The following is a 13763-nucleotide window of genomic DNA, read 5'->3' as shown; positions in this document are numbered from 1 at the left end:
ATGTCTTCTTATATAACAATTTATCATAACAGCCCTAAAACAGACAATCAGCATAATGGCAATTATTTGTTTGACAATTAATCGTCAGCCACATTTCTTAATCGTGACAGTTCCCATTTACTTTGAACACGGTAAACACTAAAGAGAGAACGATGTTAATTACAGCTGGGGAGAAGACTCTGTAAGGCAGATCTACGCGTGGATGGATGAGTTCCGGGGAGAAAAAAACTTGTGATTCAAGAACTCTTCCATCTTTAAGGCTGCTAACAAACCTGGATCCCTCAAGAGAGGCAGACGCTTGATCTGGACAGGCCTGAGACCTGATGGTTGAAGAATGGGGTAGGAATGGCCTCAATTGCACAAGAGGTTGATGAAGGGTCCTTCACTGCAGGGGATCTGATCTTCTGTTTGCTGAAGGAGACTGGTGAATGGGGAGGTGATGGGGGACAGGCTGGTAACAGTTACGGCTGGGCCAGAAAGACTGGAACTGGCATCTAGAAATGGAGAAAGAAAAATAAGGAGAGAGATATGAAAGGCCTGCACAAGACTTAATCAAGGAAAAAACATACACTCCTACTAGGTGTGAGCCTGAACTTAATGTGTCTTTTTTGTTTTTCAACTGACAGTAAAGAACAGATAAACATCATAAAGCAAGTTTATGCATTACTAATGTCCAAACGTTGTGGCCATCTTACAACATTTTAAAGTCATGTTCTGTAGTAACCAATTCTGTGGAGTATATAAAGACACAAATACAGTTAGAAAATCAGTTTTGTACCATATACTGCAACAGTAAGGATACCTTCCCCCTGGTTTGGAAGCAAGATTAAAACACAGAGGCGGCCCACATTGTGCTGCTATTATCACGGATGTATAGGGTACTTCACCCCCATTAGCCTCCATAAAAAAAACTAATTGTAAATTAACTATTTTGGACACAAAATAGCAAATTCCTCCGAAAGGCGACTAGTTTGCAGGTACGAGGGAGGTGTGAGACTAGTCGACTAAATAGTTCTAGTGCTGCTAGTCGACTTGTTGGTTAATATTTACCCCCAATAAACTATTCTAGTCCTGTACAGTTCATAAAATCGTTTTCAATAATTTTGCCTGTATTCGCTAACGCTGATTCAGTGAATGTGTCATGTTCTATATTTAATGTACAATGCTCATAATACAAGGCAAGCACTTTGCAGATAAATGCCCCTTTTCAGCAGAATTTAGCAAAGGATTTGGCTCTGGAAAAAGATTACATATTTTAAATGTCACATAAACCCAATGTTTTTTGTTTTCTTAGGGATTCTTCTTCTATAGACTAGTCGACTAGTAGTATCCAAAATGTATGTTTAAACGTCAGTGAAATGAGTCACACACCACTATGATGGAACAAAATGGAAGTTGACAAACCTAAAATGGAAATACATTCTTCAAATTTAAAGGACACTCACCATTTAATACTTTCATGAAAGGTGAGGAGCTTTCCTTGACACCAAAGCTGCTGTTTTTTACAGGACTGTCAGTCGTGCTCTCATCTGGACACAGGAAGACATCTATAGGACCCTTTGTGCTGGTCAGGTGCACCTGTAGACTCTATAAAGAATGAAGCAACATTCCACAGTGAATGACATCATAACCAAATAAAAAGGTTTAGATTTTTTTTTTACTTGGATCTAAAAGCATTGCATGCAGTGTAAATATATATAAATATATATACAAAATTAAAAATACATTCAGATTTATGCATTTCAATGTAATAAAATTTCATTCAATTAAATTAACTCTTTAAAAAGTTGTTAATTAAATTTCATGAAACTTTTATTAGGAAATTTAAATACCTATATCCCCAAAAAACTGGTTAAATACTTTTTATTCAATTTTTATACTTTATGCTTTAACAACTATATTTATAAACTTCAAAGAATGTTCCGGATTCAGCACAAGTTAGATATATATATTGTGGCAGCGGGGGCGTGGTCAAGCGCCCGTCCGGGAGAGGAAAGCGGTAAGGGCGCTTACACCTGAGCTAAATTTTGCCTAACACCTGTCTCTAATTCCAGTGAGCACGAGGAGAGCGGCATAAAAGGAGACACAGAGCCTCCAGTCAGGGAGGCCCGACAAGCGAACCCAGTGTGCTTGTACCAAATCATTCTGTGTGAGATCACTGTACATGATTGTAAGAAAGACAGCAATTAAAGCCTTACCTTGTAGTTGGAGCCTTGTTTCCTGTCATCCTTCCCGTGAGGGTTTCACACTGGTGTCGGAACCCGGGACTTTAAAAGAAAATAATAAATAAATAAAATTCCAAGCATGGAGAAAGGTCGCCCCATAGAGTCCTCCCAGCTGGCGGAGGTCCTCCAGTCCCTCGCGACGTTACACCGAAGCCACCAGCAATCCTGCTTGAGCTCCGGCAGGACCAAGACCGCCGGTTTTTTGAAATCATGCGGGCTCAGGCAGAGGACCGGAACGCCATCCGGAGCCTCCTCAGCCAGAAGACCGCGTCGGCCACAACCGCGACCCCGGACACCCGCGCTACGCTGGCCCCGCTCACGTTGCAGAAGATGGGGGCAGCAGATGATCCTGAGGCTTTCCTCGATTTGTTTGAGCGCACGGCAGAAATCTGGAGCTGGCCGCGCGAACAGTGGGCAGCCCGCCTAATTCCTCTCCTGTCCGGGGAAGCTCAACTCGCGGCGCAACAACTGCCGGCGACGAACCTCCTGGCCTATACAGACCTGAAGAGAGCCATTCTGCAATGGGTCGGTCGGAGCCTGGAAGAGAATCGCCAGCTCTTCTGGGGCATGAAGTTAGAAAAGTCCGATCGCCCGTTTGCGTTTGCTCAACGGCTCCGGGACGCCTGTCGGAGATGGCTGCTCGTGGGGACCGCGACGTCGAGGGAGTGGTCGATCAGGTGGTACTGGAGCAATGCGTCCAACGGCTGCCCTGAAAAATGGCGGAGTGGGTCCAGTGCCACCGCCCGGCGTCGCTGGAGAAAGCCGTTTGTCTTGCGGAGGACCATTTGGCGGCGATCCCGAGGGCGGACGAGCCCTCCTCTCTCTCTCCCCTTCCCCTGTGTCTGCCCCTGCCGTCTCCCCCTCCCCTATGTCCTTTCACTCTGTTCTCTCCCCAGGGCCCGTTCCTGCCCCGCGCAGGCGTGGAGTGTATCAGAGACCAGCTTTCCGGCCTTGGGAGAACGTACCCTCCCCTTCCACGTCATTTAGCCGCTCTCCTCCTCAGGTGGGGGCCCGCCAACACAAGTGCGGCCGCAACGCCTGGGCCGGCCTGTTGGAGGTGCGGAGACTCGGACCACTTCCGGGATCAGTGTCCGCTGATGGAGGTGGGGACGGTGGTGCGGGTCTCCGACGTCCCGCAGGCTGCCCCCAATCGGGCTGGAGCATACCGGATTCCGGTAAGGATCAGGGGGGGTATTTACCAAGCTTTGTTGGATACCGGCTGCAATCAGACCACCATCCACCAACGCTTGGTTCAACCCGGGGCTTTGGGTTTAGCTAAACTGGTGAGGGTGAGGTGTGTGCATGGGGATGTTCACAAGTATCCCATGGTGACTTTGACGATTAAATTCAGGGGAAGAAACCATAGTGTGGAGGCAGCGGTTAGTTCCCACCTCACTCATCCGCTAATCTTGGGTACTGATTGGCCGAATTTTGAAGATATTTTAGAGGGTATTTGCGTGGATGGGTCCTGCTTAAAGAGGTGTGCGGTGTGCGATGCTTTGGCAGGGGAGGCGGAGCCGGGGTCATCCTCGGCTGCTCTGAATGACGAGGGAAGGGGCGAGGTGGCCACCCCTCCCCTCAGGGAATTCCCTGAGGGGGACTTCCCTCTAGAGCAGTCGCGGGACGAAACCCTTAAACATGCTCTTGATCAAGTGAGAGTAATTGATGGTCAACAGCTCCGGCCGGGCATCGCCATTTCATACCCATATTTTGCTATGATTAAAGATCGGTTATATAGAGTTACGCAGGATGCTCAAACGAAATAGGAAGTGACACAATTATTGATTCCACAGAGCCGCCGGGAAATGGTTTTCCAGGCGGCTCGCTATAATCCTATGGCCGGTCACCTAGGGGAACGGAAAACACTTCTCCGTCTAATAACCCGTTTCTATTGGCCGGGCATTGGCGGTGACGTCCGCAGGTGGTGTGCGGCGTGCCGTGAATGTCAGCTGGTAAACCCGATATCGATTATGAAGTTAAACGTACCGATAGAGGGGGCGCGGCAAATATATCACCTCAACCTCCTGAAATTGTGGAGGGAAGAGGCGGCCTCTGTGACGTTGGCCACGGTAGTTCCGGAGAGGGCGGAGCTCGGACCGGAGGTAAACAAAGCTCGCAATCTCAACACCCCGGTTACTTGTGGAGACCACCTCTCATCGCGTCAACTCAGAGGTTTCCGATTTACAAATGGAATTTGCAGATGTGTTTTCCCCTCTACCGGGCCGTACAAACATCATACATCACCACATCGAGACCGAACCAGGCGTGGTGGTACGTTGCCGGCCCTATCGCTTACCCGAACATAAAAAGAAAATAGTTCGGGAGGAATTAGATGCGATGCTTGATATGGGCGTAATAGAGGAATCCTACAGTGATTGGTCCAGCCCGGTTGTTCTTGTTCCTAAGAGCGATGGGTCTGTTCGATTGTGTGTGGATTACAGAAAAGTCAACGCGGTGTCTAAATTTGACGCGTACCCAATGCCCCGTGTTGATGAACTGCTCGATCGGTTAGGTACTGCTCGATTTTATTCGACCTTGGATTTAACAAAGGGTTATTGGCAGATCCCCTTGACACCAATGTCCCGTGAGAAAACAGCCTTCACGACGCCGCTTGGATTACACCAATTTGTGACGCTTCCTTTCGGTTTGTTTGGGGCTCCGCCACGCTTCAGCTGACTCATGGATCGGATCCTCAGACCTCACACCGCGTACGCCGCTGCCTATTTAGATGATATTATCATTTATAGCAATAATGATTGGCAGTGGCACATGCAACATCTGAGGGCCGTCCTGAGATTGCTGCGGCGGGTGGGGCTCACGGCAAACCCTAAGAAGTGCGCGATTGGGCGTGTGGAATTACGGTATCTGGGGTTCCACTTGGGTCATGGCCAGGTGCATCCCCAAATTGATAAGACCGCGGCGATTGCGACTTGCCCTAGACCTAAGACCAAAAAGGGGGTGAGGCAGTTCCTGGGGCTGGCTGGCTATTATAGAAGGTTTGTGCCCAATTATTCGGACATCACCAGCCCACTGACTGACCTCACTAAAAAGGGGGCTCCAGATCCGGTTCAATGGTCGGAGCAGTGTCAACAGGCGTTTATGCAGATTAAAGCCGCACTTTGTGGGGGGCCGCTTCTTCATGCACCTGACTTCTCTCTCCCTTTTATTTTGCAGACGGACGCGTCAGACAGAGGGCTGGGGGCCATACTCTCGCAGGTGGTGGAGGGGGAGGAGCGCCCAGTGCTGTACATTAGCCGGAAGCTCTCTTTGAGGGAGACCAAGTACAGCACCGTGGAGAAGGAGTGATCCGAGCAGAGGGTGAAGGCCCGCCCCAGCAGGTAATACCGGAGGGTGAGGACCGCCCAGTGTGCTTGTACTAAATCATTCTGTGTGAGATCATTGTACATGATTGTAAGGAAGACGGAAGACTTAAATCACCTTTCTTTCCCATTCTGACATTCAGTTTGGAGTTCAGGAGATTGTCTTGACCAGGACCCCACCCCTAAATGCATTGAAGCAACTGCCATGTGATTGGTTGATTAGATAATTGCATTAATGAGAAATTGAACAGGTGTTCCTAATAATCCTTTTGGTGAGTGTATATATATATATATATATATATATATATATCTCAAGTGAGCAAATGTGGTGCATTTCTAAATTAATATTGCAAAATGTCTAGATCATCACGCTTTGACAATATAGGTAACTTAATATAGACAAATGCTTACTTTCTCATCATAAGACATCAGGGTTACATGAGTGCCAATTATTATTATTTGTTTTTAAATCAGACATTGTATAACTAAAACACAGGCCTTGCAAATCTGCTGTTACAAAGTCAGTAGCAAAACAGATTGATCTAAAGCACTTGTGGTTCCTCACTGCTCACCTCTTGGGGATCTGGCACTTCCAGTTTTGTTTCTGACGGTGCTTTGACCACGATTACAGTCTGATCCCTCAGGCCACGGTCCTGGCGCAAGTCTTGATATGTCACATATGCAAACGTGAAGGCGGTTAAGGAAGAGTCAAAGTTTATTCCACAGATCTTGCACTCACAGCAGCAGCCACAACTTAACAGACTGCACAAACTATGTTTCAAAGCAGTGCAAGGATATTTTTGATTATGCGATGACTCAGTCATACGCTTGACTTCCTGAGTACAACTCTGTATCAATTCATCGAGTCTGTGCTCTTCCTGGACGAGTTGAGTTAGTTCACTGCTCAGGGTCTGTCTCTCAGACAAAACACCACCTACCTCAGACAGACTGCAGCCCGTGAGGGAAAGTAGGAAAATAAATGAAAGATTCAGCCATGTACATTCACCAGGTTTGAAGTAAAATGTCCTAGATTCCACTAATAAATCCAGCAAAAAATAAACATCCTCTCCCTTTTAACTGCTTTTATTTTCAGCAAACTTAACATGTGTGAATATTTGCATGACCATAAAATGATTCAACAACTGGGGGTGGAATGCAATAACCCTCACAAATTCAACAGGTCCCAGACATGCTCAATGGGTTTGAGATCTGGGCATATTCCTGTCTTGCAGGAAATCACAGAATGAGCAATATGGCTGGTGGCATTGTCATGCTGGAGGGTCATTTCAGGATGAGAACGCAGGAAGGGTACCATATGAGGGAGGATGATGTCTTCCCTGTAACACACAGCGTTGAGATTGCCTGCAATGACAACAAGCTCAGTCCGATGATGCTGTGACACACCGCCCCAGACCATGACGGACCCTCCACCTCTAAATCTTGCTCCAGAGTACAGGCCTCAGTGTAACACTCATTCCTTCGACGATAAATGCGAGTCTGACCGTGACTCGTCAGTGAAGAGCACTTTTTGCCAGTCGTGTCTTGTAAGGACCTGCCTTACAACAACAGTGCAGCCTCTCTCAGTCTATTGCGCACAGTCTGAGCACTGATGGAGGGATTGTGTTTTCCTGGTGTAACTCGGGTAGTTGTTGTTGCCATCCTGTACCTGTCCTGCAGGTGTGATATTCGGATGGACCGATCCTGTGCAGGTGTTGTTCCAAGTGGTCTGCCATTGCGAGGATGCTCAGCGGTCCTTCAAGTCTCCCTATAGCACTGTCTTAGGCATCTCACAGTACGGACATTGCAATTTATTGCCCTGGCCACATCTGCAGTCCTCATGCCTCCATGCAGCATGCCTAAAGCTGCGTACACACTGCCAGCGACATAGCGCGCGATAGCGACTCCATCCCATTAATTTTCAATGAGAGCACAGCGACTTCTGGCGACACGAGCTGTCGCGACCGTTGGCGAATAGATGTGGGCGTGTCCAGCGACGCGACAATGTAAAGACAAGTTCAACTTTATTCAAATGAAGAGCGACTAACGGAAGCGACAGCCAATAGGAGAGAAGACGGAAGAGCTCACGTGATCCTCTCTCTCTCAGCTCCTGCATTAACGGAAAGATGGATGAAAGGCTAATTCTTGCTGTTAGCAATTTTCCAGTGCTCTATGATATGGATATGGCATATCCAGCCGCAGCTCTTGCACCAGCCGGTGGTACTCGCCGTGCTGACTCCGAGATTGAATGGTTTTGTGGACCCAGGCAGACCGGCGTTTGCGTTTTCGCCGCAGATAAACAGCCGCTATGGCAAAGAGCACGCCTTGTTTCTCATTCAACTTTGATATAAAGCATTTTATATACTGATTCCATTTATATTTAGTCTTTTCCCTCCAAAATGTTTGTTTTTAGCGCCAAGAAAAGCGATTTGCTGTCAAGAGCAATGGAATGACATCCGTGAATGACAAAGTCGCTGGCAGTGTGTACGCAGCTTCAGTTAGTTATGCAAAGGTGCTGTTTAACCGTCAAATTCCTACTGCGTATATTTTTATCACAGACAATACAGATTAATTATTGAGATTTAAAAAAAATTATTTACAATAAAATACTATATATAATTGTATTATTATTCAGCAAGATTTTACTTACACTTTTTCACCCAAACTCGTGATTTTTAAGGCAAGGTTATGGAGGCCCAAACCTGCATAAATAATAAATGAATAAATGTAATAATAAAAAAATAAATAAAGGAATAAATGTCTTGATAAAACAAATATAATTCTTTTTTAATAAAATGTATTCCTGAATTTATTATTGCATGACTTTATTCCTTTATTATTTTCTATATTTATTTTTAACTTTATTTTTATTCTTTTTAACTTTTAATTATTTATTCATTTATTTTGCATATTTGTATTTATGTATTATTTAATTTTATATATTTATTTATTCCCACATATATTTATTTCCATATTTATATATTCCCATATATATTTATTTATTTATACATGTATTTATTTTTACTTTTCTGTATGCAACATGGAAATGAGGGAGGCGGTCCTTGCGGAGCTCTAGTGCATCATTGGTTGAGAGCTCAATAGTACTTATCGGGAGCAGATGGACGTCCCACCTTAGCACCCGCTGACTTGCACAGATTTTTAAAAAGTAGGGAAAAGTTTTGCAGAGTTTAACAATCCAGGAAGTGCTAGGACATTCATACCAGCATACAGCTCTCCTAAAACATCAATAAGCACCTGTACTCTAAATGAAACAGTTATTTGATGTGTAGATATCGACTTATAATCGCAAGTGTCGCAACTCTCTAGAAATATGTGAGTCAGCAATAGATTCTAAATTTTTTTTTATTGCAGATGTTTGCATACATAAACGATCAGGGAAATGAAGCATGTTGCATCTTTTACAATGAACAATCATAACAACAGAAAACAATATTATGGATTTGCAGATATCAAAATATGAAGTTATATACGCAGAAAAAAAAAAGACAGGACAAGATTAAATCATATCATTTATGAAACTTGCTCATTTTGTGGTTTTGTTGAAGAAACAGCTCCCCATTTATTTTGTGATTGTAGTATAACCAGTAAATCTTGGATTGACTTAAGCTCTTATGTTTTTAGCCCCACAAATATAGTTTACACGCAATATGGCGATGACCTAACGTCACATCAAAACAAGTCAAGAGTAATCGAGCACGCTTCGGTCTACAATAAACCAATGGTAAGCAGGACCCGCCCACATCATTATCATACAAGAGACAGACATGTAAGAATACATACAAAAATAAATAAATGTGGGAATATTTAAATATAGAAATAAATACATGTGGGAATAAATAAATATAAAAATAAATGAATGCATAAATAAATTTAAAAAAAAAAAATGAAAGAATAAAAATGGTTTAAATAATAAATCTAAAAAGAGAAAATAATAAATAAAAAGTTAAAATAGTAAATAAAAGAAAAAAAGTAATACAAAAATAAATTCAGGAATAACTTTCTTTAAAAACGAATTATATTTGTTTTATCAAGACATTTATTCCTTTATTTATTTTCTTATTATTACATTTATTTATCTATGTATTTATTTATTATTTTTGCATGTTTTGTCCTCCATACAAGGTAGCTCAAAATTACGGGCGTGTCTTCAGATATGCTAGAAAATGTATTGCGCATGCGCAGTGCGTGTTGGTAGCATATTCTGAGAGGTAGGACAGATTGTCAGAACACCGGACCCCCTGAGGGGAACCTGTCCATGTAGGAAAAAGCTTTTATAAGGTGAAATGGCTGTATAGTCTTCATTTTAACTTTTAAACCTTTCATTTTATGCATATATTTCAAAACTACAATTCATTTCTAAAGGAGTACAACTTTTTTTAATGAGTACAAAATTAAGCAGTGCACATTTAAGTGATAAAATACTAAAATTCTCTTGAAGATTGAGGCCATGATCAGACCTATTCCAGGACAAGTTATGATAAGTGTTTAATATAGAAAGCATTCATTAAAAAAAATAAAGTAAAAAAAAAACATTTGAAAATTGAGCTTGGGTGCATCCTGTTTCCACTGATCACCCTTGAGATGTTTCTACAACTTGATTGGAGTCCATCTGTTGTAAATTCAGTTGATTGGACATGATTTGGAAAGGCACACACCTGTCTATATAAGGTCCCACACTTGTGCAATAGGGACTAGGGCTCGGTGACAGCCGTATCAAAGAACTCTGGCTCTGACAAGATAACAAGACAATAAGCATACACCAACTACATGGAAGAACCAATAACAAGACTAAGAACCGATTAAAACAAGACACATAAACATGGAGGGAAGACAGGACACCACATGACCAGGAAACTGGAACAAAAGACCAGAAAACAAAACATGACCAAAAACACACATGACAATTACATCTTATACAGTGCAATTAGATGTACTAATTACTCTGAAAAGTAATTTTCAGAAATTAGTATCATAAAAGGGCACCAATGTTGCTCTTTTTTTATTCAACAGAGGGATGTCCCTGGACCACAAAAATGCATGATAGCAATTCTTAGTGGGTAGCTTAAGGTACAAAAATCACCAATTTTATGTACGACCCTCCCAAAATTTGGCGAATTCCACGTAAGGTCAGTTATTTCTTTTTAATTCATTATTTTTGGTACCAAAACCTTTATACTTGGTGATATCTAGGTTGGAATATTGTCAAAACTTTAACTTGTTTCAATAATATAGTTGTTATGATTATTTACATAAAACATAGTAGTGTACAGCTTTCACTCATTGTTTTAAACTGAAGACCAGTCCGTACATGCTTCCATGTAACAGTTAAGAATGGATTTTGCAATGTTATATATTATACAATTATTGATTAATCTATCAAGTCAATTCATTGTATGCTAATTACCATGGATAACTAAACAACAAGTGAAGTGAATGCTAATTGTCCAAATTGTACATTTGTTGACTGTCCGTGTACTGGTGCTTGAGATGTCTTTATCTTAGATGCACACTATATGCAGAAACACACATAAGCAGACATTTATTATATTACACTCCTGAAGGCAGACAATAAACATCAAATTAATTTACAGCTTGCAGAAATATGTATAAGGTTCAGGAAGAGAGATCTCCTCAAAAGAAACGGCCTAAAATTGAAAACAAGTGTTTAATACATTGCACTGAAGAGGACCCAGAGAAGAATTTAACAACACCAAAGGACTGGAATTCGTGGACAACATTGGTTAAGGGAGCAGAAATAAGAAATCATAAAGACATATTAGATTTGGCTGAGAGTTGTTCTGAAGGAGAGGTTCCACAAATATGGTATCACAGGAGGTGCCGGAGTCTCTTTACAATGAAAAGGGAATTGGAAACACTCAAAAGCAAACCATTAGACACTACAACTGAAACCATGGCTAGAAGGTCCATACGAACTCAGAGCTCTAGTTCATTGGTGTATGAAAAAATCTGCATCTTTTGTGAGAAGTCTTCAAAGTTCAGACCAGGAACAAAAAAGTAGAGAGCCGTTAATGCAGTCTGTGTCTTGGCAGTCTGATGCTGCAGTTAGAAATGCAGCTCTAGCCAACCAGGATAAAAGAATGATTGCAGTTACTAGCAGAGAGCTGATAGCAGCAGAAGCTCACTACCACAAGAGTTGTTACAGGAACTATACCAGAGTCCTTACATCTCATGATGCCCCTTCAGAGAGGTCAGTAGTGTCTGATGAAGAAAACAGGTATAAAGCCACAGAAGCAGCTGCATTTGACGAGTTGTTTGAATACATACGGGAAGAACTGATGGAACATCCTTGTGTTATGAAGTTTACAATTCTCACATGTAGAATCAGAGAGTATATGCACAAACGTGGCGTTGACACTCTGATGGAATCAACCATCAAGAACCTTAGAAGAAGATTAGAGGCAGAATTTGGTGATTCCCTACATTTTTGCAAGTCTAACAATGGCAGGTTACTGATGTATCTTGACACTTTGTCTATGGAGCATCTTGTTGTTGAGAACAGTGAAATACATGACAAGCTTAGTCAAGAAACAACCTATACAGACCGCATAGAGGAAACCGCTTTGATTCTACGCACGGCCATCAAGAAAGAGCGGCCGTCAGTATCATGGCCACCTAATCCTTTTGAACTTGATCAGAAATCAGTAAAGCTGGCTGGTGAAATCAAAGAGTTTTTGGCTGTATTGCTGAGTGGTGACTCATTTGAAAAGGCTTCTGAAAAGGTACAAAGACTTCATGTCTTCACGTCATGTCTTTTGGACAAGATATAACTTATGCAGTGACTCAAGGAAGAATAAGAATGCCCAAGCATATTTTGATTCCTTATGCTATTAAGGCGCTTACAGGAAATGTTGAATTGATCCAAATGATGAATCGCCTGGGACACTCTGTATCTTACACTTTGTTAGAGGAGATAGATACAGCCTTGTGCCTGCAGAAATTAACCATGGCAGATGCTGCAGGTTTGGCTGTTCTTCCTAGCAACATAAAGCCCAATGTGCCTACGACATTAGGATGGGACAACATAGACAGAAACGAAGAGACATTGACTGGAGAGGGAATATCCCATAGGATCAATGGAATTGCAGTCCAGCCTTTGACAGAGGGTCCATCACTTCCACCAATGTCCTATGAAGTGCCCAAAAGGCAAAGAAGTATCAAAGATGTCATGCCTGAGAACCTGCCTGTGTACAATGCCGGCTCTAAGGCGTCAGCTCCTACCATGGTCCATGAAGAAGTAGATTATCAAGAATGCTGGAACAAGGCCAGAATGAAGAATTTAGTATGGTTAGTCACAAGACTGCATGCTCAACAGAATCAACCTATTCCTGGGTGGACCGACTTCAACATACGTACTAGACAGAATGTGACCGTTACTCAAAGTAGCATTGGATATCTATAAAATGTCAAAATTGTGTTATATTTTTTATATTAGCTTAGTTTTTTGTATATTTTCTGTCCTAAAGAGCCTATATATGATTTTATTTTACTTTACTTCATTTCACAGTGATATTTCATCATAAAAGAGATCTAAAACAATAGAGATGTCAATATAACACAGTTTATCAATGTTGAGATTTATTTTGCATAATTAGATTTTTTTCAGCACGTTTAAATGTAAAATTTGTAATTTTCATACATTAAGCTACCTACATGGCACTGCTATCATGCATTTTTGTGGTCAGGCGGCATGTCTGTTTTGAGAAATAAACATTAGAATTGGTGCCCTTTCTGATACCAATTTTCTGCCCGCCTCACGGACTATTGGGTGCATGATATCAAAAGGCCAAGGGGATGACATATCATCAGGTTTTCAGGAGGTAATCCATGGACCGGTCCCTACGCCGATTGAATGTAATCACAAGTTTAAAGTAGATGAGGGTACATTAGTATTGAACAGGGCCGGCCCTGGCCAATTTGCTGCCCTAGGCAAGATTTCACCTGGTGCTCCTGGAATCACTGACAGTTCCACCACTGATCATTGTGTTCATACACTCACACAGAAACAAACTGCGCAGCTTTGTCTTGTTTTTCTTTATTTTGAAAATATTTTGGAACACACACACACACACACACACACACACACACACACACACACACACACACACACACACACACACACACACACACACAACTAAATTATAAATATAATATAAATAAATTTATATTATAAGATTATTGC

At 42.3% G+C, this 13763-nt stretch overlaps 1 protein-coding gene across 1 annotated transcript; it reads right to left on the bottom strand.

The window, feature by feature from the left end:
• Positions 1-314: 314 nt before the first annotated feature.
• On the bottom strand, positions 315-6860 carry LOC127657618 (transcription factor E2F3-like). Its single transcript, XM_052146494.1, has 5 exons — positions 6715-6860; positions 6344-6571; positions 6118-6232; positions 1446-1587; positions 315-494 (listed from the first exon to the last, which is right to left on the bottom strand). The coding sequence occupies exons 1-5, from the start codon at positions 6858-6860 to the stop codon at positions 352-354; spliced, it is 774 nt and encodes a 257-aa protein (XP_052002454.1). The 3' UTR covers positions 315-351.
• Positions 6861-13763: the final 6903 nt, after the last annotated feature.

Source organism: Xyrauchen texanus, chromosome 17 (genome assembly GCF_025860055.1).
Source record: "Xyrauchen texanus isolate HMW12.3.18 chromosome 17, RBS_HiC_50CHRs, whole genome shotgun sequence".
NCBI lineage: Eukaryota > Metazoa > Chordata > Actinopteri > Cypriniformes > Catostomidae > Xyrauchen > Xyrauchen texanus.
The sequence above is the reverse complement of the archived record's forward strand: the minus strand, read 5'-3'. Positions and strand labels throughout refer to the sequence as shown.

What these genes read in the sequence shown, in the direction of transcription:
- LOC127657618 (XM_052146494.1), bottom strand. Translation starts at nt 6,860, where the DNA reads ATGGTACCCTTCCTGCGTTCTCATCCTGAAATGACCCTCCAGCATGAC. An exon ending in GTCTGGGACCTGTTGAATTT is followed by an intron (nt 6,572 to 6,714) that starts GTGAGGGTTATT and finishes AGTGGAATCTAG; the next exon opens with GACATTTTACTTCAAACCTG. An exon ending in TTTCATGAAAGTATTAAATG is followed by an intron (nt 495 to 1,445) that starts GTGAGTGTCCTT and finishes CTCCATTTCTAG; the next exon opens with ATGCCAGTTCCAGTCTTTCT.